This window comes from Bos javanicus, chromosome 6 (assembly GCF_032452875.1).
Source record: "Bos javanicus breed banteng chromosome 6, ARS-OSU_banteng_1.0, whole genome shotgun sequence".
NCBI classification, from domain to species: Eukaryota; Metazoa; Chordata; class Mammalia; order Artiodactyla; family Bovidae; genus Bos; species Bos javanicus.
In genome coordinates, this window is record NC_083873.1 from 12,485,734 (window position 1) to 12,508,030 (window position 22,297).

Sequence of the window (22,297 nt, forward strand, 5' to 3'; positions counted from 1 at the left end):
TCTATTAGTTATTTTATCATATAATCACTCTCAGTTCCTAGGGATGTTTGTTTTGTTTTGAATACTTGGACCATTCACACTCTTTACTCTTCCAGGCTTCTTTAGAACAATAAAGAGCCAAAAAATATGAATTGGAACATGACGCTATTTGCAATTCTTTTGCAGAATTGCATGGGATGTGATTGTACTCAGGATCTGGAATATTTCTCCCATTTGCTTTTCTCTCCTGCCTTTCCCCTAGGAACCTGGAAGTCTCCTGTAGGACCTGTGGGTATAGGCTTGAGCACCTCAATTCTATCACTAAAACTATTCAGTAATCAGTTCTCTGTGATTAAATGGTTAGCCACAAGGTAGAAGCCTCGGGTATTCAGGGAACACCTTCCTGGTACACCCTTCCCTCACCTCTAGTGTAGTTAGTGACACATCCCAGATGCCCCACTTGGACTTCTTCCATAGTGGCCATCACGTTCTCTCAGGGAGAGGGTGAGCTAGAGGAAAATGGCCCTCCCCACAGAACGGAGGCACTGAGGCAACTTCACCCAGCGAGCATCCCTCAGCCTCACTGCGGAGGAGACGAGACCTGGCTAGAACCAAACCCTCCATCTTCCTCTAAGTCACTGTGGCAACCATTCCAACCACAACAGACTACTACATACAAATGATTCATCCCTAGCCTCCTGCTTTCCTTTAAAGAGTCAGCTGTCATGAGCTGCCCTGACTCACTCGCCTTTGCTCTGGGGAAATAAGCACTCTAAAGATTCCTGAGTTCCAGGCCCCTCCCAAGCCAAGAGCCTCACGTTTTTATGATGATGCAGCACAGAGGCATCCTGGCCACCTCCCATCTGCCGTCCTGCCAGCTCCAGCACCACTGTTTCTGAACATAAGAACTAAGAAGGCAACTTGTGTCACTTTGATTATGCAGGATGAAGATTAAGCCAGTTGCAGGGATGCCAACTGTTGAAGAGCTAGTGAGTATTTGCACAGCAGTTCAGAGTGAGACGAGGCCATGTATACCCCGTGTTTCTAATACCATACTATGCTTGTGAAGGAACCCAGAGACTTTCAGAGAGTGACTCTGAACTTCTCACAGTTTGTAAACTAAGTTGGCCTAATGAAGCTCTTCAAAGGGCAGTAATCTTACATCCGTTTTTCCTTTTTTTTGCTGTTCTAAAAAACTGACATTGTTTTCTAAACTATAGTTTTTACCGATTAGCCACACAGTGTCTTAGGGAATCTATTCATTTTAAACGAGGATTTAATACAAGGAGTAAGTTTTGTATAGTCACATTTTCCTAATTTCATTTTCTGAGCTCCCCCACACCAGTGTCCTGTATATTCTGGAATCGGGTCAGCTGTCATGCCTTTTTGCCAGATGTTCACACTGTTGAGGCCAGAGACAGATCCGCATTGTAGGCAGACGCTTTACCATCTGAGTCACCAGGGAAGTTCCTATTGCCTAAATAAATTTAAGCTAAAATGTGCCATTGGCACCATCCGTGTTATAGAATTATTCCCTGACACTACCTCTGTCAGTATGTTTTCATATTTGGTATATTATAGCTATTCATTCATCAAAAGAGCATGGGAAAGAAATGTTTTAAGTGTGTTTAGGAACTAAGAAACTATGTTATTTTTTTTCAATATAAATGAAATAACTGAGTATGCAATCTAACCTATATACTGATAATTATTTATACTATCAACCTTGACATTGTTAGTAACCATTTTATCAACAGACCATATTTTATAAGGTAGTCTCAGATAGTCTCAATGAAGTCAAGTTAGATTTTGCAGAACATTTATTTTAAATAAGGGATATTTAAAGCTAGATAACCTGGAGTTTTGAAAGTGAGTATAAACATTTAAGTTTGTGGTTAAGAATGTACTTTAAAAAGATCAGATTCATTAAAAATGCAAACTGGTTGCCTTTAATCAGTAAGAACTAAAACCAGACTTCAGTTTTTTCTATGATGAACAGCAGCCCTATTACCTCACTATAATAGAGTGGAAATAACTTTTAGTGATTACCCTGTTTATTTCCAGTGACTTAAGGAAGTACCACAATGTTCTTAAAATTCAGTGAAATTTAATTTTTAAAATATTTCATGCTTTTATTTCGCTAGTAAGAGAATAATGTTCTGAAATCAGGAAATGGTTTTCAACATCAGTTGACCAAATTCACAAACTTATTGAGCATCTGTTTTATTAAAGACATTGGATAAAGCTTTTTAGAGGATACAAAGAAATAACATGTTCTTTGCCCACAGGGAGCTTTTAATCTAACTAGGAAGACATTAGAGAGTCAACCAAGTTTAGTAATAATTTAACTAAAGAAATTGTCATGGTATATAGTATATCCTTAATTGCCAAATAATACAAAGTAGGCTTTCCAAAAAGGAAAAGAACACTTGAGGCAGATGAAATAGGTGGAATTTGAGCCAAGTCAACTATATTAACAATTTTACCAGTTGTGGGCTTGGAATAGAAGCAAATCATGTTTGATGTTAGTGTTGACAGCTATATAGGAAGGTTTCTAGCTCCATCCATAGCATTAATTCACACATTGTTTTTCCAATTTACAGTTTACGGAAGGCCATTTATCTACATATGAGGGCAATTACAGTGTTAGCGTCCCCTTTCATAGAGTTAGTTGAGCTAAACAGTAAAATAATTTTATATAAATTAAATGCCTCAATGCATTTCAGCAATACTATGAAGAAAGACATATTAGTAACATGATACTTTGTCTTTTTAAATAACACAGTTGTTAATGGCAAGAGAAAAAGGTTCATAAACTCAATCATGTTGAGATAAAGATAATAAAAACTAATTTGTAAAAAAAAATACAGCCTTGACCTTCCAGGTGAATGTCATTTTCTAACAAAGGGGATGCAGTGGTGCTTGCCCAACATGGACCTGCTCACTCAGGGGTCCTGTTAAAGTTAGACTGTGCAGCTGCAGGTCTGAAGTAGGGCCTGAGAACAGTTTCCTGCTGTTTCTGCCAGGCTCTTGGAACAAGGACCTAACATTGATCTGAGAGCTCTGGGCAGCAAGACTGTAGAGAGGAAAACACCGCGATTCTGAGAGGGCTGTCTTAAATGGGAAGTACCCTGTTGAGGAAAATAGCAGTATCATTAGAATAATCTGATATGGCTTCTACCCTTTATTCTCACCCAACTCTTTGTCTTTGCCTTTAGCACGAAAGCAAGAGATTATCAAAGTCACTGAACAACTGATCGAAGCTATCAACAATGGGGACTTTGAAGCTTACACGTGAGTAGAGGCACATTTATTTTGCTTTCATGCATATGACTAAGTGTTTTCTATATGAATGCATTCTTCAGTGTACCTGAACTCATGTATATTCAACCCAGGCTTGATACAGTAGCTTCATTTCAAGGTATAATGCCCCAGGAGAGAAACAAGTATATTTAAGAATGCAGAGAGAGAAGATTAGACTTCTGACAGGAAAACTGGGGATTTCTTTGTCAGAGCTCATCTCCATGTGAGAGAAGGCTTTCCAAGCAGAGCAGTCCATGAGGTTAAAAACACAAGCAACAGGAAAGCACAGAAAAAGTGCATCTGGGTTTAGGCGTGTTTTTCCTCACCGTCTGCAGAGGTGATGGGACAGAGAGAGATCAGGAGGCAACATCCAGTACAGCTGAACTTTATCTTCATCTCTTTTAGGAGTTTGTCTCTTAAATAAAATGTTCTTTAAAGAAAGGATTCTAATGTTAAAGTACACTATAGGTATAGAGGAAGTCACTTTGAGCAAATAAAAATAAAACTTTCAAATAAATAGGGCATGGAGGATTATCGTGCAAAGAATGTGGGTCTATAAGTTAGCTATTTGAGTGGAGATAAAAATCAGTTCTCAACTTTCCATTTATACCCTGAAAGATGATGCTGTGAAAGTGCTGCACTCAATATGCCAGCAAATTTGGAAAACTCAGCAGTGGCCACAGGACTGGAAAAGGTCAGTTTTCATTCCAATTCCAAAGAAAGGCAATGCCAAAGAATGCTCAAATTACCGCACAATTGCACTCATCTCACACACTAGTAAAGTAATGCTCAAAATTCTCCAAGCCAGGCTTCAGCAATATGTGAACCATGAACTTCCAGATGTTCAAGCTGGTTTTAGAAAAGGCAGAGGAACCAGAGATCAAATTGCCAGCATCCGCTGGATCATGGAAAAAGCAAGAGTTCCAGAAAAACATCTATTTCTGCTTTATTGACTATGCCAAAGCCTTTGACTGTGTGGATCACAATAAACTGTGGAAAATTCTTCAAGAGATGGGAATACCAGACCACCTGACCTGCCTCTTGAGAAATTTGTATGCAGGTCAGGAAACAACAGTTAGAACTGGACATGGAACAACAGACTGGTTCCAAATAGGAAAAGGAGTACGTCAAGGCTGTATATTGTCACCCTGCTTATTTAACTTATATCCAGAGTACATCATGAGAAACGCTGGGCTGGAAGAAACACAAGCTGGAATCAAGATTGCTGGGAGAAATATCAATAACCTCAGATATGCAGATGACACCACCCTTATGGCAGAAAGTGAAGAGGAACTAAAAAGCCTCTTGATGAAAGTGAAAGAGGAGAGTGAAAAAGTTGGCTTAAAACTCAACATTCAGAAAACGAAGATCATGGCATCTGGTCCCATCACGTCATGGGAAATAGACAGGGAAACAGTATCAGACTTTATTTTTGGGGGCTCCAAAATCACTGCAGATGGTGAGTGCAGCCATGAAATTAAAAGACGCTTACTCCTTGGAAGGAAAGTTATGACCAACCTAGACAGCATATTCAAAAGCAGAGACATTACTTTGCCAACAAAGGTCCGTCTAGTCAGGGCTATGGTTTTTCCTGTGGTCATGTATGGATGTGAGAGTTGGACTGTGAGGAAAGCTGAGAGCTAAAGAATTGATGCTTTGAACTGTGGTGTTGGAGGAGACTCTTGAGAGTCCCTGGGACTGCGAGGAGATCCAACCAGTCCATTGAGAAGGAGATCAGCCCTGGGATTTCTTTGGAAGGAATGATGCTAAAGCTGAAACTCCAGTACTTTGGCCACCTCATGCGAAGAGTTGACTCATTGGAAAAGACTCTGATTGGGAGGGATTGAGGGCAGGAGGAGAAAGGGGCGACAGAGGATGAGATGGCTGAATGGCATCACTGACTTGATAGACGTGAGTCTGAGTGAACTCTGGGAGTTGGTGATGGACAGGGAGGCCTGGCGTGCTGAGATTCACGGGGTCGCAAAGAGTTGGACACAACTGAGCAACTGAACTGAACTGATAGGTCCTCTTGAATGAAAGGGTTAGATGTTAAAAAAATGAGATTGCTCTCTGGTTGGAAAGGTGTAAGTTTAAAAGCAGGGGACTCATAGACATGGGAAAGGAAAATGATTGGGCTACCTAGAGAGAGAACTTACCTATTTTAATTTTTAAAGCCAAAATAAAACTAACAAAATATTTGTAAAATGTACCTAAAATTAATTTATATTGAGACAATAAGATTGGAAAGTGGAAAAAATAGGTAAAGGACCTGATCTGACCATTAGCAAAAGAGGAAATATAAATGACAAACTAAATGAGATCCTACTGATGCCCACTAATCAAGTGCAGATCTGAATGTAGGAGGTTCTCTGCCCCTCAGATGAGCAGGAACAAAACCCCTGCTAACCACAGAGGGCAGGACACCAGTGGCTTTCCCACCCTTGACGGGGTATAATGGGGACACTTCCATGGTGGTGGGTCACAATTACTATATACCAGAAATTTTATAAAGGTCCAGATTACTACTTTAACCCTGTATTTCTAGTTATAAAAATTTAACAGGAGCATGGATTTTGAATTTTAAACAGGGACAAAAATTGTGAACAAAAGATACTGCCTCTAGGAGATGAAACTGTGGGCTTTTTTTTTTTTTTTTTGCTTCTTTCCAAATTTTATATAATAAGATATTTTTTATCAGTTACAAATAGATAACCAAATATAAAGTATGGAAGACAGTAACTGAATATAAGAACTAAATTAATCCCAGGACTGCCTCTTATAAATTTAATGTGTGTTAAATTTAATGCAATGGCACCCCACTCCAGCACTCTTGCCTGGAAAATCCCATGGACAGAGGAGCCTGGAAGGCTGCAGTCCATGGGGTCGCTAGGAGTCGGACATGACTGAGCGACTTCACTTTCACTCTTCACTTTCATGCATTGGAGAAGGAAATGGCAACCCACTCCAGTGTTCTTGCCTGGAGAATCCCAGGGACGGGGGAGCCTGGTGGGCTGCCGTCTATGGGGTCGCACAGAGTCAGACACGACTGAAGTGACTTAGCAGCAGCAGTAGCACCAGTAAGAGTATATTTAGAATGAAATAAATAGTAAAAAATGGATTTTAAAACATATTATTTGTTGTTGGAAAATTAAACAGGTGAATAGTTGTTAAAGAGTTGTTTAGAATCCTGCACCATAGGACCAGCTCTCTTTTATTCTTTTGGTTGATATAACTTTGTTAGACCCATATGATTCATCAAACATACACTTAAAGAAAATATGTCGATAGCTTTCCCCTGTGGAATAGTGGAGTTTGCTGGCCAGGCCATAGTGGCGAAATACAGCACCTGCTGCATTCTCAGACACTTTAAAATAGGGTGTTTTAAATAATTCAGTTCCTCAGCTCACTAATTCCTTTTCCTACCTTCTGGCTTGATTTTGTATACTCAGGTCCAGTAGTTAACCCAGAGCACCTTCCATTTGGGGATGGTAGGATGTATTGGTAAAGCTGTCAGCTGGTCTTTAGAACACCTGTTTGAAGTGTGCACCCCCACGGGTCAAGGAGCAGTTTGTGACTCTTATTAGTCCAAAGCCTGTGATAGGAGAGAGAGATACATTCATTACTTACTTACGTAGAAACAGAGAGAAAGAACACGTTAACAGGTTTTCAACTATGTTGAAAACTCAGTGGTTGGGTAAAAAGAGCCATCATAGTACAGTGATCCTCAGATGATTTTGGTGCTGATATAAAGTAATAAAAAATTTTGATTCAGTAATGTTGACAGCCAAAAGTCTATTTATAGGGAATGTAATAGCCCCTGGCAGAAAACAAGCCCTGTTACCACGGGAACGCTGTTCTTGCCATTTTGCTTCTTAGAGATATTTAACTTTGAGCTTTAATACCTGCCCACCAGGAAGTCTGAGGTGTTTAAAGTTTAAAAATCTCTACCCACTCCCACCCTATCCGCACCTGAGGCTTTCTTTACCACAATGAATAAACCACTGTGATATCTTACTTTAAAGAGTGTTTTCTACTTTAAAACTATTCTTTAAAAGAATCAGTTCCAAAATTCTACGAGCTGTACTTTTAAGAACCATAATGATCTTTTTAAAACTTGTATTCTTGTTAAAAACATTTTAACTTTTCGTCTCCCACATGGGGAATTTCTGTAGGAAATTAGATGAAGCCTCACTAAATTAACGGTCCCAAATCTTTCAGTATGCATTCTTTTTATCTAAGTTTGTGAACTACTAAATTCTTGAAATCCAGATCGCCTACCCCTCCACATACCTGGAAAACTCTCACTGCAGAAAGCGCAGCTCAAATTCTCTCTTAAATCTTCCCTTTCTCACATATGACCTGGGTTTCGGGCACTTTGTGTTTATTTCCACTCAAGTATTAACTGTTGTGTTTCTTTCAAAGAATATTTGCTACATAGTAGGTATTTAACAAATGCTTTGTTGAATTTTTTTCAAGAAAGCCTATTGGCTTTCCCTGAATATACCATTAAAATGGTATCTTTTTTCTTGAATCATAATTCTAGGATTAAAAAGTAAACTAATGTGCATCTGAATCTCTCAATTATAAAAGTTAATTAAGCTTGTATTTAAAGTTTAAGGACATTGCCAGAAACTGCAAGGTGTGACACTTACCTTCACATCAGTCTAAATGACTGTTTGGCATGATGTAGATAGTATCACATTATTCCAAAAATATTTAATTTCCAAGGCAAAGTGTATTTTATAGGACTTAGAGATTGACTCAGACTTGGAGAGCATTTCAAAAATAAACTTATAATAACTAGAAAACTAGGGAATTATAAAAACGGGAAAGCCTAGAGAACTCCCCTTGCAAATTAAAAATTAGAAATGTTTCAAAGGAAACTCCTAAAGCATTATAGATCATCAGCTGCTGGAACTGGTTGTATTATCTTGCCCTTATCTGAGGTCACTGCAAAATTCTTTTTTAGGGTTTTCTCTTCAACCCACCCTGGGAAGGCCTGTGATAGAAACTTTATGTTTGTACTGTTTTTTAAGACTCTTTCCTTCAGTGACTGTTTGATAAATTAAAAATGGATATGTGTGAAACAACAAAATACATTAACTCATTTATTTTATTTTTTTTTCCTACAGAAAAATCTGTGACCCAGGCCTTACTGCTTTTGAACCCGAAGCTTTGGGTAATTTAGTGGAAGGGATGGACTTTCATCGATTCTACTTTGAAAATGGTACATTTACTTTAATAGCATGCCTTTTCCAGCTTCTCTGAATTTCTCCAGAATTTCTAGGTTCTTTGGCTGTTTCCTGCAATGAGCATTCTTACTTTAGTCCAGCATCCTACATCATAATTTTGTAATTTGAAATAAAAAAACACAATAGCCATAAGCTTTGGTATGTTTTGAAAAATACCTAATTTTATATAAAAAGTGATGGTGATTAAATACACTCCATAGAAGTCCCAGTAAATATATAATATACGCTGTGAAATGAGTCACCAAAAAGTATTTAATTATTTTAGGTTTTCAAAACATTGTTTATATGAAAAAATAAGACAAACTACAGCATGCCAGAATATTTGCCATAGAGGGTGCTTTCAAGAATAATAATCAGTGCTCATTTCCAAGGTAAAAATGTGTATTAAGATGAGTAATGAGGTAAATATTTATTCAGATTACAAGAATTTTAATGGTATCAGATAAAATAAAAGAAACACCTGCAGAAATCCTCCAGGTCACCAAAAAAACTATAAAAGAGAAGTTCCTCTTATCCTTCTCCTAAAGACATTAGGTATAAGGTATTTGCATGATGCAGGGAGTAAATTTACCTTTTGCAATAAAATTTTTATGAATTAAAGAGGAATCATAGCAATGATTCAGATAATCAGGTTTATGTCCAGTAATTATAAGCATTAACAAGAATATTTGCGTTGGCACACATTTTCACATTCAATGAATTGCTTTTTCTTATATGCACTAGATATTTGCAAGGAAACAAAGATAATTATGTGGTAAACTGGCCTTAACAAAACTTCAATAAATGTTCTCATATTCTCTGTTTCGTGCTGTGATTGACAGCATGTCGTAATGTTTCTTTCAGTAGGCTGATGCTTGATACCACCTCATCTGTAGTAAAAGAATAATGAACCCATTAATATTGTAACCTACCTCAACATAACACTGTACTTCATTACTCTCCATAAATACATATTCATAATAATGGGATATTGTTTTTTATCAGACTGTAGCAGTAAGTAATTAATTCAGATTGTTCCTAAGAATGAAGGATATGTTTGGATAACAGGTAAAACAGTTCTGCCTGTTTTAGTGATCAAAGAGAGTAGCATCAATCAATATCTGCACTAAATCTTCATCTCTTAGTCATTGAACAGTCAGAATAAATAGATGTTGTCAAAACAACAAGGGCTGGAGCCTATTGAAGTGAAGTCGCTCAGTCGTGTCCGACTCTGCGACCCCATGGACTGTAGCCTACCAAGCTCCTCTGTCCTTGGAATTTTCGAGGCAGTAGTACCGGGGTGGGTTGCCATTTCCTTCTCCAGAGGATCTTCCCGACCCAGGGATCAAACCCGGGTCTCCCGCATTGTAGACAGACGCTTTACCGTCTGAGCCACCAGGCAAGCACGGAGCCTACTGACGGCTGCTCAGTCAAAGGAGAGAGCTAGAGGATCAGAATCAGGCTATATGGCCAACACCAAATTTTGGATTTTTACTGGCTAACCATAATTGGACTACTGGAATGGACTGTACTAAATAAAGGAGCCACTGGATGAGATGGGGAAACTGATTCACACCATGGCCAGCCTATTTAGAAGACAGCAGTCTCCATGCTTAATACATGATGTATTTCCCTTGCCCCAAGTACTTTACCAACTGGCGGGAAAAAAAAAAAAAAAAACAGCCCACAGGAAATCCTGTCAACTGTCCCAGCGGTTCTTTATTGGAAAAATAAGCTGCTCTGTGCACCTGGGCCAGCCCTCCTCCACCTCTGTTCATTTTATGGCTTGTTCCTAACCACTTCCCATTATAAATAATTATGTCTCTCCAGCTTTTTCACCCAAAGTTTGAGTGGCGTACAATTTAACCACAAAGAAAATAATGACTGTATCTACTTCAGCTATTTTTCTTTATACTTTGCACTCAATTCTTTGCGTTAGTGAATAGTTGAATGAATGAATGACATTCTATTTATTGGTCCCAAGGGAAGTTGTTATTGGTTTCGGTTTACTCTGCATAGAAACTAAGCTCTCTTTTCCATGTTCTTCTCTTCCAGCTTTGTCCAAAAGCAATAAACCCATCCACACCATCATCCTGAACCCTCATGTGCACCTGGTGGGCGACGATGCTGCCTGCATAGCGTACATTAGGCTCACCCAGTACATGGATGGCAGTGGAATGCCAAAAACAATGCAGTCGGAAGAGACACGTGTGTGGCACCGCCGGGATGGAAAGTGGCAGAACGTTCATTTTCATCGCTCGGGGTCGCCAACAGTACCCATCAAGTAAATATTTCCAGGCTGTCAGCTTCTTTGTTAATACGCCCATGGTCAGCGTCTTTTACGTATTCCATTGTGAATAGCACAGCATCTGTTATTTAACGCTAGTGGTTAGTTATACTGGTGGGAATCCATAGCAGTCTATAATTCTCTGGGAAGATCAGACTAGCTATTTGTTGGTTGAAACTTGCCCTAGAAAGTATACAGTCATTTTAGATAGGGTTAAATCAGGGAGAATTCATGTAATAAGGCAAACAATTTATACAACTTCATTGTCACATATTGGCAGAGGAAGGAGACGTGGAAGGAAAAAGTTTCTAAAATGGCCAAAACAGTCAAACCTCTTTACTCAAAGGTTCCTCACACATAGTTTCAACCAGTCTTGGATCAAAAAATTTCAGTAGTAGAGAAATTCCAGTATGTTTCAAAAAGAAGAACTTAAATTTGCCTTGCAGGTAAATGATTTACATAGCATTTAGATTGTATTAACAATTACAAGTAATCTCTAGAGATTAAAGTACATGAGAGGATGGGTGCAGGTTATATGAAATACTACACTATTTTATATAAACGACTTGTGCATCTGAAGATTTTGGTATCCTTGGGGGCTCTCAAACTAATCCGCCACAGATACTATGGGCTGACTGTATCATATAAGGAGCTTCATTTCATAGATTTTTCTACTGGCACTCTATTAGGATATTAGAAACTTATGGAACATAGCATTTAAAATGCAAGTATTACATATTTCAGCATCTTTCTCACTATACCACTCTACCTCAGAGGTCATGGTTGCTCTTCCATTTATATCATCTAGGTGCTTACCTTGTGCCAGATAAAATGCAAGGTGAAAGACACTGTTATATCACCAATACCAAAGAAAATACTAAAGCTTCATAATCAGCTTCAGAGTAGAAGGGAATGGATAACCCATGCAGCAAAGTGCTTATAACAAGTTGGAAGTATGCTTTGTAGAGAAGACAGAATTTTGAGCAGTCTCAAGTGAGGAGTGGAATTTAGCAAAATAGAACAAAAGGAACACAGTCCAAGTTCAAGGAGCATCAAGAGGAAAAGCTCAGCATCAGCCATCAGCTCCCTGTGGTAGGACTGTGGGTCCAGGAGGCTACCTCCAGGTGGCGTAAAGGGGATTATGGTGGTGTCGAGTAAGAGTAGTGAGATGAGGACAAGAAAGCATGTTCAGACTCGGTAGAAGTTCAGCCAGCTGCTGACCTCATTTCAGATTCTCTCACCTATTCGTATCTGGGGGCCTTGGGATGGGTAGTCAAAACCACACAAACAGCCATTCAATGCACTCCAGAGAACCAAGATGTCTTAGTTTAATAATGTCCCACCAGTGGTTTTCACATGGCCTTCTGTTTAGCCTTATTATGTATCAGTGTTGGATTTGTCCAAAGTGGGTCAAGAAGGAAAAAAAAGAAAGGTTGAAATTCACTCCAAAAAATATATATATAAATATATATGTATAAGTAATTAAAAGACAGGAGAACTGTAACAATAATGAAGATGCCTATCTTTGTGCATTTCTGAGTTTTTTACCCCAAAGAGGTACAGTACCAATTGCCAGCTACTACAGAAAGGATTACTTTCCTTCAGTACTAGAAGGTTAGTTTTTCTACAATTCCCTGTAGTGTTTATGGATAGAGCCTACTTGAGAAAATTTCATTTTATGCCAGGTGGCTTAAGTGAGGCTTCTCTTAATAGGCCACCTTGTATTCCAAATGGGAAAGAAAACTTCTCAGGAAGCACCTCTTTGTGGCAATACATCTAAGGCCTGAAAACCATTCACACATATGGGTCTTGTAAGTAACATCTCGCTCCGTGATACTTTGTGATTGGAGCTAATGACTGAAAAGCTGCATGGCTGTTTTTCCTCTCTTTGAGGATATTTTCTTGCATTGTAGTCAATGAAAACCATAAAAGGTCTTTGAGAATCCACAGCATTTTCTGCATGAGCTCTTGAGTCTAACGTTTGGTAACATTGTGTAGCATAACCCTTATTTTCAAGGTATTAAGTGCTGAAAAGACCCTACCTTCAGCATATAGATCGTGGCATTTCAAATATTGTGGAGTTCTCACATCAAAAGTCAATTCTATCTGGGTCAATTCAGACAACTCTCAATTATCCAGATCTAATTTATATCCGGCTCTAGGATCCTTTGATGTCTGTTTTTTCAGGAGGTTACAGTTCCTGTTCTGCACTCAGCTAAGGTTAATAAGTACATTAATTTGCTGTGCCTGGCCAAGTTTAATGGTATTTGACCACAAGGAGGAAGTCAGGCTGAAATTTAGAACTCACAAAGTGAGTTAATTCCAGAGGATAATTGAAAGTTGACTGTAGTTAAATTCATGCCTGTGTTGTTGTTTAAGATTGGCTTCTTACCTTGGATTGGAAGGATTCAGATACGTGTGGCAGCGTTGTGAATTTGTTCCCCAGTCAAAGCCCTGAACTTTGTCCAAGCTTGGAAGAAATAGTGCTCCCAGCTGTTGGTTTAAAGAAAGAAGACCTCTGGTTAAATAAGAGTAATCCCACATTCCCTATTCTTGAGGCTGTAAAATTGACTTTTAGGGTTGACATCCAGTGGAGTCTAAGAATAGTGACGAAAGCTAAAAGACGAAGTTAAACTTTTAGTCTCTTTCAACCAAATAATACGATTCATTTATTAATTTATCTGGTAAGCATGACTGCTTAAACTGTATATTTAATCATGTGATTGCAGCCTGAGTATTTTTAGCTTTGCTCTGTGTGAACAAATTGACAGATTAATGCAGGAAATCAGTATTGTCTAACATCATTTTCTCTCTTAACGGCCGCAAAGATCTCTTATACATAGTATTTTCAGTCTGTTACTTAGCTATAAAAATCGTAGCCTCGCCTCATCTTTGGCAAAGCAATCTGATAATACTTCATAAAACAGTTTATGTCTCCCCTCTCTCTCTGCAGCTAAACATCAGCAGTGCCACTTCTGCAGTCCTCTGTTCTCAAGGCACCTGGATGGTAGCGCTGAGCCGTCCTCCCTCCTCTTCATGCATGTTTCCGAGTGCATGAAGTTGTGAAGGTCCTCTGTGTAATGCCTATGTGATGCATCACCTTGTCATAGATTCCTTCCTATACATTGTTTACACTTCAACTACGGGGATGTTCCATGCAAACTTCAATCATTGTTGGCAAACAATAGGGGGAGGTGAGCAAAAAAAAAAAAAAAAAACTCCGCAATATTCCTGAGTACAATCTAGTCATCCAGTTTCTCTGTTTATGCCAAGACTTAACAGACTTCAGAATTACCATTCTCTGAATGAGAGTTTGTAAGAGAAAAGTAAATTTTTAAAAACTCTTTGCTGTTCATATGTTTTAGCTTGTTTAACAAAAAAAGTCAAAAAAACAAAAACTGACCTTCAGTTTCCTGGTGTGATCCTGGCTGCAATGGATGATTTTTCACTGAAAGCTGTGTTGCTGTTACACAAAGTGGGTTGAATCATTTATGAATGTGGGAGTGAGAATTAGTGGGTTTGCTATGATCTAAAGTCATGTCTTTTTTGGTCAAACTACATAAACTGGAAAAACTCCCATCGCTGACAAGTTTGATCACTTTAGGGTATACGCTTACTGTTCTGGTGAAATTTGCCGAATTGAATTTTTTTGTTCTTTTCTCAAACCTGTGCTTTTTAATTTTTTCATTTTCTCCTATTTCTTTATCACTTTTGTTTGCTTCTTTTTGTATCTTTTTTTTTCATTCTTTATCTTTTTTTTCCTGTTTAGTAGTGTGAATAAAGTGAAATTTGCATAATGAAGGTAAAATAAAAACTGAGGCCTCTTGGAGGTGGCTGGACTCATACTTCGAGCATCTTCAGGGCCCATAGAGATGAGGTCAAGAAGCGCTCAAAGGTTTGTAATTCTGCTCTAATTCGGACATAGGGATCCTAACTAAGTTGGAGATATTAGAACAGTTTAAACGTATAGGAAAGCAAGTAGGATCCTCCTGCACCTGCAGCATGTCTTACTGAGTGGAGCAGTTGCCAGGACAGCGCCCAGCTGGTCATGGATCTGGATTTTGTGCAGAGGCACTTTCTTCTGCCTCGCCCCTCCTGCGTGATCACTGCCAGGCTTCGGAAGTTCAGAGGATGGGGAACACTGCAGGCCTCTCGGAGTGTTTTGAACACCATCTCTGTGACTCGTGGTTTTGTAGCTACTCTCAAAGTCTGAGTAAAATTACGCTTCCCTTCTAGGAGTTGTTAGGATTTTCCTGCTTAAAAAAAAAAAAAAAAGGGAAATGTCCCTGTTTCCTTTGTGCTTCTCATTTTTCCCTTGTTTATTCCATTCCTGTGGGGCTTTTTCTCCTCCCTGAAATGCTTTATAGTGCATGGTATCTTCATCAACCTTATTTTAACAGCAGTAATTCACAATCCTCAGAAGCCTATTTTTAAAGCAGAAGCAAAAAAAAAAAAAAACCAAAAAATTAAAAAAAAAAAAAATCAACCCTCCCTCTTTTCCCTCATTTCACGTTTCTGTGTTGATTACTAATCACCTTAGATGTTGTTACTAGTGGATGTATGGTAGATGGATTGAAGCTTTTCTGATAATTATTACACGATTTAAAACAATATATATTTAAATATATACAGTAAATGTATTGAGCCATGTTAACCTGCCAATGAGATCTGTGAAAAAGTAATCGCCTCATTTTTCCCTTTTTAATTTCTTTTACCTTTTTGTGAAATGGCTATACGTGGCATACATGTATTTTAGAAAAATATTAGGTATAGAGTTTTGTTTTTTTTTTTTTTACACTTTAAGCATGTGGTGTTGAAGTATTACTGTAGATCAAGTTTGTCTTCCACACTAAGACGTGAGGAAATTGTGATTTGTTCTCTCCACCACAACAGAATTACACAATTATCTTCTCTCATTTTGAAACACTGCAGTTTACCGTGGGACACTGTATATATTTCTTGCCATAATGGTAAATGACTGATTGATATATTTAAGAGTTAATAAATTTGTGATTTCTGCTGACAATGTGTCCACTTTTATTTCTTCAGGGATACTCTATTTCTGCATGTGTGAGGCTGGCTAGTGCCAATGGCCACACATCCTATATGGTCTTATTATTACAGAATTCACCTTTGACATTAAGATGAAGTTACTGAACTGAGCTTCCCTCTAAGAATGAACTTGGCGATAATGACAATTTACTGTGTTATTTGTGTGCACAAAAGAACAGTCTCTCCTAGGAAAGTTTTTCTGAGAACAAAGCACTTGACACAAGAGTCCTAAAAATTTCTGAACTTGCCCTCCTCCTGATGGCTGCTAGCCCGCTTCCACTTTTAACTCTAATCTGACATCTGACTATGTAACACTTCTGGATCATCGCCAATATTCAGGCAAGCACCTCATCTCCTGTTACTCCAGCTTAAATCTGAGTGTACATAAGTAGTGAACTTTGTTCAGTTTATTAAACGCCCTACCACACGAGGTTTGTTTCTAACCTAGAATATGCTTCCCCTACTTCTTCAACATAATTCATACTCATTCTTTCAAATTCAATTTAGAATAACATCCCCTCCAGCAAACCTCCCTAGACCATGCTGTAAGCTCACTCGTTCTCAATACTTGCATAATGGTTGGTGTTCACCTCTCCCGCCCAGCACCTTGGTTTTGGAAGTACATCTTTATTTGTGTCTTCTCTGTAGGCAAGAACTGTGTGTGTGTATCTGTGAACCCACATGAGATGTTAGTAACTATTGAACCGTGGGCAAACCAAAACCGGGGAACTCACAGTGTAGAGTCCTGGATTTAACGTTTGGCTCTGTTGTCTTTGACACTCTCAGCGATTGCCTCTTCCCTCTGAACCTTCATTTTCCTATTTATAAAATGAAAAAATACCAATTAATAAGGATATGTGAGGGTTTAGAGATAATGGATAAAGAGTACCTAGAATAATATTTGGTGGATAATATTAAGTAGCAGCAGCTATAATTGTTCCAATCACTGATACTAATATTCCCAATGTTCTGGTTATTCCTTACTTAGACGTGTATATAACTCTTATTTTGCTATGAGCTGCCCTGTTTATGTTGGTTTACTGATATTGCTAAGGATATGCTCAAGTGTTACAGCAGAAAAATGAGAAACAATGATGTAGTCATCTAGCTGAAAATAGGGAAAATGAAAGGGAGTAAATCAGTATATTCTGGGGAAATTCTCAAGGAATTTTGGCCTTAAGTAACTGAAGTTTTGAATCTCTGTATAAATAAAAACTATATATAATGTAAGAGTAAACACAGAAAGCACAACCTTTTGAATGAGTGATCTCGTTAAATAAAATTCTACTGACTTACACAAATGTTTCACTGTTTCCATGGTTGTCTGTGTCAGATAACAGTGCGAACAGATAAGACAGATAATGGACATCAGCATACTGAACTATGTGTCCATGGTCTGAATAATCATCAGCAGTCATAAACCACCTGTCTGAGCAGCAGCATGAAGTAGTTACAGTACTTCTACCTTTCTGTCAAAACGATTCTCAAAAATAAGCTGGCATATTCTTCCGAGGACCCAGCTTCTGCCTCCACAGCAAGAAATGATCTCTGCATCTCCGTCTGCACCCCGCACCCTGCCTTCTCTCCCGTTGCTGGGGATCAGTAGTTCATGCACCTGGCAGAGGCTGAGACCCTTCTCCTCCAGCTGACCCCACCCCTGCTGGCAGGCACTACAAGTCCCCCCCACCCCACCCCAGCCCACCTTGTCATAAATCATTTCCTCTGCACTGGACATTCTACTTAATGCCCCGTTTCTTTTCTTCACAGCCAGGTACCTTCAAAGGCCTACGTGTGCTTGCTGTCTGCCACCTCTCTCTCTCATGCCCCTTAAGCCCACTCCAGTTTCCTTCACAAATCCACAAAGCAGTCTACCCAAAGTTACCAGTGTCATTAATTCGAGGGGCCAATGTCTAGTCTTCATCTTACCCGATCTCTCAGCAGCATTTAACACAGTCTACCATCTCAATCTTAGAGAACATTTTCCTCTTTCAGACAGTACATTGGCCTAATTTTCCTCCTACCATTCTCTGCACTCCTCAGTCTCTAACTGTTCCCTTTTCCTCAACCTGGCTTTTACATTTTGGAACTTTTTTTTTCTACCTTCACTCACTCTCAGAATACTTGGCCCTAATCTCAATGGCTTTAAGTTATGTTACTGACTCTCAAATATGTTTCTCCAGCCCAGATCACTCGTACATTCCAAACATGTAGATCCAACTGCCTACCTGAAGTCTACATTGTTGATCTACTAGGCAAGAATGTGCAAAGCTGAGCTTTTAATTGTGACAAAACTTGCTCCCTTTACGATCTTTCATATCTCAAGAATTGGCAATTCAGTTCTTCCTTCGATCAGGCCAGAAATCTCAGTGTCTTTATTACGCTAACCATTTGAAATCCCATTATTTTTACCAAGTTACAACCAGAATCTGACTACTTCCGACAACGACTTCTGCTGCCTCCCTTGGGCCAAATCACCATCATATTCTCGATACTATTGGAAAGTAAGAAAGTGAAGGGAAAGGGGACTATACTGTTGGAATAGTCCCCTCCCTGGACTCTCAGGCACTCCTCTTACCTCTCTTCTCTTTACTATTGGTGTGTGTGTGCTCTGTCACTCAGTCATCTGACTCTTTGTGACCCTTTGGACTGTAGCCCGCCAGGCTCCTCTGTCCATGGGGTTTTTCAGGCAAGAATACTGGAGTGGGTTGCCATTTTCTCTTCCAGGGGATCTTCCTGACCTAGGGATCAAACCAGAATCTTGCATCTCCTGCATTGCAGGCAGATTCTTCACCATTCAGCCATCAGGGATTAAGGAGCTTATTAAAACAAGTCAGAGCACGTCACTTCTCTGCACAAAACCCTCCAGTGGTTCCCTTTACCACTCAGAGTGAAACCCAAAGTCCTGCACGTAGCCTTCGAGGCTGGACCCAACACTGCTCCCTATTACCTTCGTCACCACTCTTCTGCGGACGTGCTGGGCTGCTTCCACCTCAGCGCTGCTGCCGAGACCCTTCCTCAGAGATCCGAGCAGCTGTCTCCACTTACTTGTTTGCAAAATTAAGTCACTGTCTCAGTAAAGCCTTCCCTGACAATCTTATCCATAAGACTTCAAACCATCTTATTCAAGACTTCAAACACCTAACTCCTTTACAGGACTTCATATCCTCCTTCCTTGATTTTTTTTCCTTCTTACAATTACTATTTGACATGTTTCCTCATTTTGTTTATTTTATGAGGGTGGAGATTTTTCTCCCTCTTGTTCATGATGTACTCCAAGCTTCTAGAACACAGTGTTTAGAACACAGTGACTAATAACTATAAATAATAAATATTTAAATAATAAACTAAAATATCTTTAGTTGAACAAATAACGGATTGCTCTCATCTTTGCAGTTAGAAAAGCTGAGGCTCCTGGTTCATATGAGTTGTCTGAAAGTAACCAAATTTGGAAAACTCATCAGTGGCCACAAGACTGGAAAAGGTCAGTTTTCATTCCAATCCCAAAGAAAGGCAATGCCAAAGAATGCTCAAACTACTGCACAATTGCACTCATCGCACATGCTAGTAAAGTAATGCTCAAAATTCTCCAAGCCAGGCTTCAGCAATATGTGAACCATGAACTTCCAGATGTTCAAGCTGGTTTTAGAAAAGGCAGAGGAACCAGAGACCAAATTGCCAACATCCGCTGGATCATAGAAAAAGCAAGAGAGTTCCAGAAAAACATCTACTTCTGCTTTAATGACTATGCCAAAGCCTTTGACTATATGGATCACAATAAACTGTGGAAAATGCTTAAAGAGATGGGAATACCAGACCACCTGATCTGTCTCTTGAGAAACCTATATGCAGGTCAGGAAGCAACAGTTAGAACTGGACATGGAACAACAGACTGGTTCCAAATAGGAAAAGGAGTATATCAAGGCTGTATACTGTCACGCTGCTTATTTAACTTATATGCAGAGTACATCATGAAAAATGCTGGGCTGGAAGAAGCACAAGCTGGAATCAGGATTGCTGGGAGAAATATCAATAACCTCAGATATGCAGATGACACCACCCTTATGGCAGAAAGTGAAGAGGAACTCAAAAGCCTCTTGATGAAAGTGAAAGAGGAGAGTGAAAAAGTTGGCTTAAAGCTCAACATTCAGAAAACTAAGATCATGGCATCTGGTCCCATCACTTCATGGGAAATAGAGGGGGAAACAGTGTCAGACTTTATTTTTGGGGGCTCCAAAATCACTGCAGATGGTGACTGCAGCCATGAAATTAAAAGACGCTTACTCCTTGGAAGGAAAGTTATGACCAACCTAGACAGCATATTCAAAAGCAGAGACATTACTTTGCCAACAAAGGTCTGTCTAGTCAAGGCTATGGTTTTTCCTGTGGTCATGTATGGATGTGAGAGTTGGACTGTGAAGAAAGCTGAGCGCCAAAGAATTGATGCTTTTGAACTGTGGTGTTGGAGAAGACTCTTGAGAGTCCCTTGGACTGCAAGGAGATCCAACCAGTCCATTCTGAAGGAGATCAGCCCTGGGATTTCTTTGGAAGGAATGAGGCTAAAGCTGAAATTCCAGTACTTTGGCCACCTGATGAGACGACTTGACTCACTGGAAAAGACTCTGATGCTGGGAGGGATTGGGGGCGGGAGGAGAAGGGGACGACAGAGGATGAGATGGCTGAATGGCATCACTGACTTGATGGACTTGAGTTTGAGTGAACTCCGGGAGTTGGTGATGGACAGGGAGCCCTGGCGTGCTGCGATTCATGAAGTCATGAAGAGTGGGACACGACTGAGCGACTGAACTGAACTGAACCCCAGGGATTGTAAACTGCCTATATCATAATTACTTAAGGGGAAATAAAGGAAATATTATACAGAATAAACTTTCAGCATCAATACACAAATCTGAAACTTGTTTAAGCTGCAAGAAATAGAAAACTGAAGTCCAAATACTTTAACAAGGAAAATACATTATTTCACAGAACAAGAGATGAGTTAGTTCTAGGGTTGATAAACTAGATAAACCACCTGGTAAATTCAGTGACTCAACAATATAAACAAGGATCCAGGTTCTTCCCATTTTTCAGCTTGTCCTTCCAAGAGTATAAACTTTATCATCCAGGTTAAAAGACTTCACCATCCAAAATACTACATGGCATGGTTCCTAGTGTCATAGCCAGACAGGACAGCATCCAGTGGAAGGTAAGATTGCTTCCTTTCCTCTACCCCTAACCCCTTACCCCTCTCCCCAGCAAAGAAACATTTCTTAGGTCACATGCTATATTCCTGTTCAGCTTAGAATGGTAAGGATGTACCCCAAAGCTAGAAGTGGGCTATTCCCCTTAGAACATGCCTGCCAATGCAGGAGACTTAAGAGACGCAGGTTTGATCCCTGAGTCAGGAAGATCCCCTGGAGGAGGGCATGGCAACCCACTCCAGTACTGCCTGGAGATACCCATGGACAGAGGAGCCTGGTGGGCTACAGTCCATGGTGTCGCAAAGCGTCAGCCATGACTGAAGTGACTTAGCACGCATATGGGTATTCAGGGAAGGGAAGAGACCTGCACAGATTGTATTGGTTTTTTTTCAAGAAGTTTAGGAAACAACATTGTCTGATATAATAAGTATACTGGGAAAGTAAAAAAAAAAAAAAGTTTGTTTTTATTGTCCTCCTTTATAGCTGCTATGCTATTCATGTAACAGGAACGCTGAAAAAACAGTCATTATCTCCTCCAGACTCTGCATCGCACCCACAAATGTATTTTGTGTTCTCTCTCGCACTGTGTTCCTAATGTGCCAGTGAGTTCCATGCTGGGGATTTCTCCCCTCCCTCCCCCTCCCCCCACCCCACACAACAAAACTCCTTGGAACCGGAAAAGTTTAGTCATTTCATTCCACTTGAAGTTCTTCCAAAAACTCCAGTCCCACAAAGGGCCCATTAAGCCAGGATTGCATCCTCCCCTTCCAGATGCCCCTTTACCCTGCCCTAACTTCAATGAAAAGCTTTAAAAAAAAAAAAAAGGAAGTAAAAGGCACTCTGTGCCTGAAACCACATTTAGTAATCAGTTTTCTTCAGTTCTGCTTTTCTCTTTTATTACTTTAAATAAAGTAGGAAAGTGGGGTGTGGTGCCAGGGGAGTGTAACAGCTAAGTGAACGTTAGAGATCTCATCCACCATCCACCCACGAGATTCCGCTCACAAAGCGAACAAAAGGACAGACAGTTCATCTCCAGACCCTGTTCCTGCAGGGGCTGAAGCAACAACTTGCTGTTGTGTGGGAAGCAGCGCTCAGCTGACTGGTGCGTGGCCACGCGGTGTTATGTGTACAGTGCCCTGTTTTGTATCACTGTCACAAATCCAGGGGACTCGGAGGCAGCTTCCACTAAAGATGGGCCTGGGGAGTCACCACAGTCCTTCTTCCAAAAGCCTCAATTCCTCAGACTT

General features: G+C 39.7%; 1 protein-coding gene and 1 long non-coding RNA gene across 30 annotated transcripts in view; one reads left to right on the top strand and one right to left on the bottom strand.

Moving 5' to 3' along the window:
- Positions 1–15,826, top strand: part of CAMK2D (calcium/calmodulin dependent protein kinase II delta) — a 308,198-nt gene extending 292,372 nt beyond the window's left edge. For 20 of the 28 annotated variants that reach the window (XM_061419307.1, XM_061419313.1, XM_061419325.1 and 17 more), the window contains 5 exons: positions 3,198–3,273; positions 8,415–8,509; positions 10,569–10,797; positions 12,514–12,611; positions 13,754–15,826. In XM_061419307.1, coding sequence (XP_061275291.1) covers positions 3,198–3,273; positions 8,415–8,509; positions 10,569–10,797; positions 12,514–12,580 — 467 coding nt within the window. In that variant the 3' untranslated portion in view covers positions 12,581–12,611; positions 13,754–15,826. Of the gene's footprint in view, positions 1–3,197; positions 3,274–8,414; positions 8,510–10,568; positions 10,802–12,513; positions 12,612–13,753 lie in introns of those variants that run through there. The other 8 variants (XM_061419320.1, XM_061419334.1, XM_061419333.1 and 5 more) reach the window with 2 other exon arrangements.
- LOC133249238 (uncharacterized) overlaps positions 1–22,297 on the bottom strand; it is a 60,873-nt gene that overhangs the window by 11,883 nt on the left and 26,693 nt on the right. The window contains exons 2-4 of one of the 2 annotated variants that reach the window (XR_009736884.1): positions 16,587–16,670; positions 13,193–13,293; positions 6,706–6,874 (exon numbers count right to left, since the gene is read on the bottom strand). This is a non-coding gene — a long non-coding RNA (uncharacterized LOC133249238). Of the gene's footprint in view, positions 1–6,705; positions 6,875–13,192; positions 13,294–16,488; positions 16,671–22,297 lie in introns of those variants that run through there. The other variant, XR_009736886.1, reaches the window with a different exon arrangement.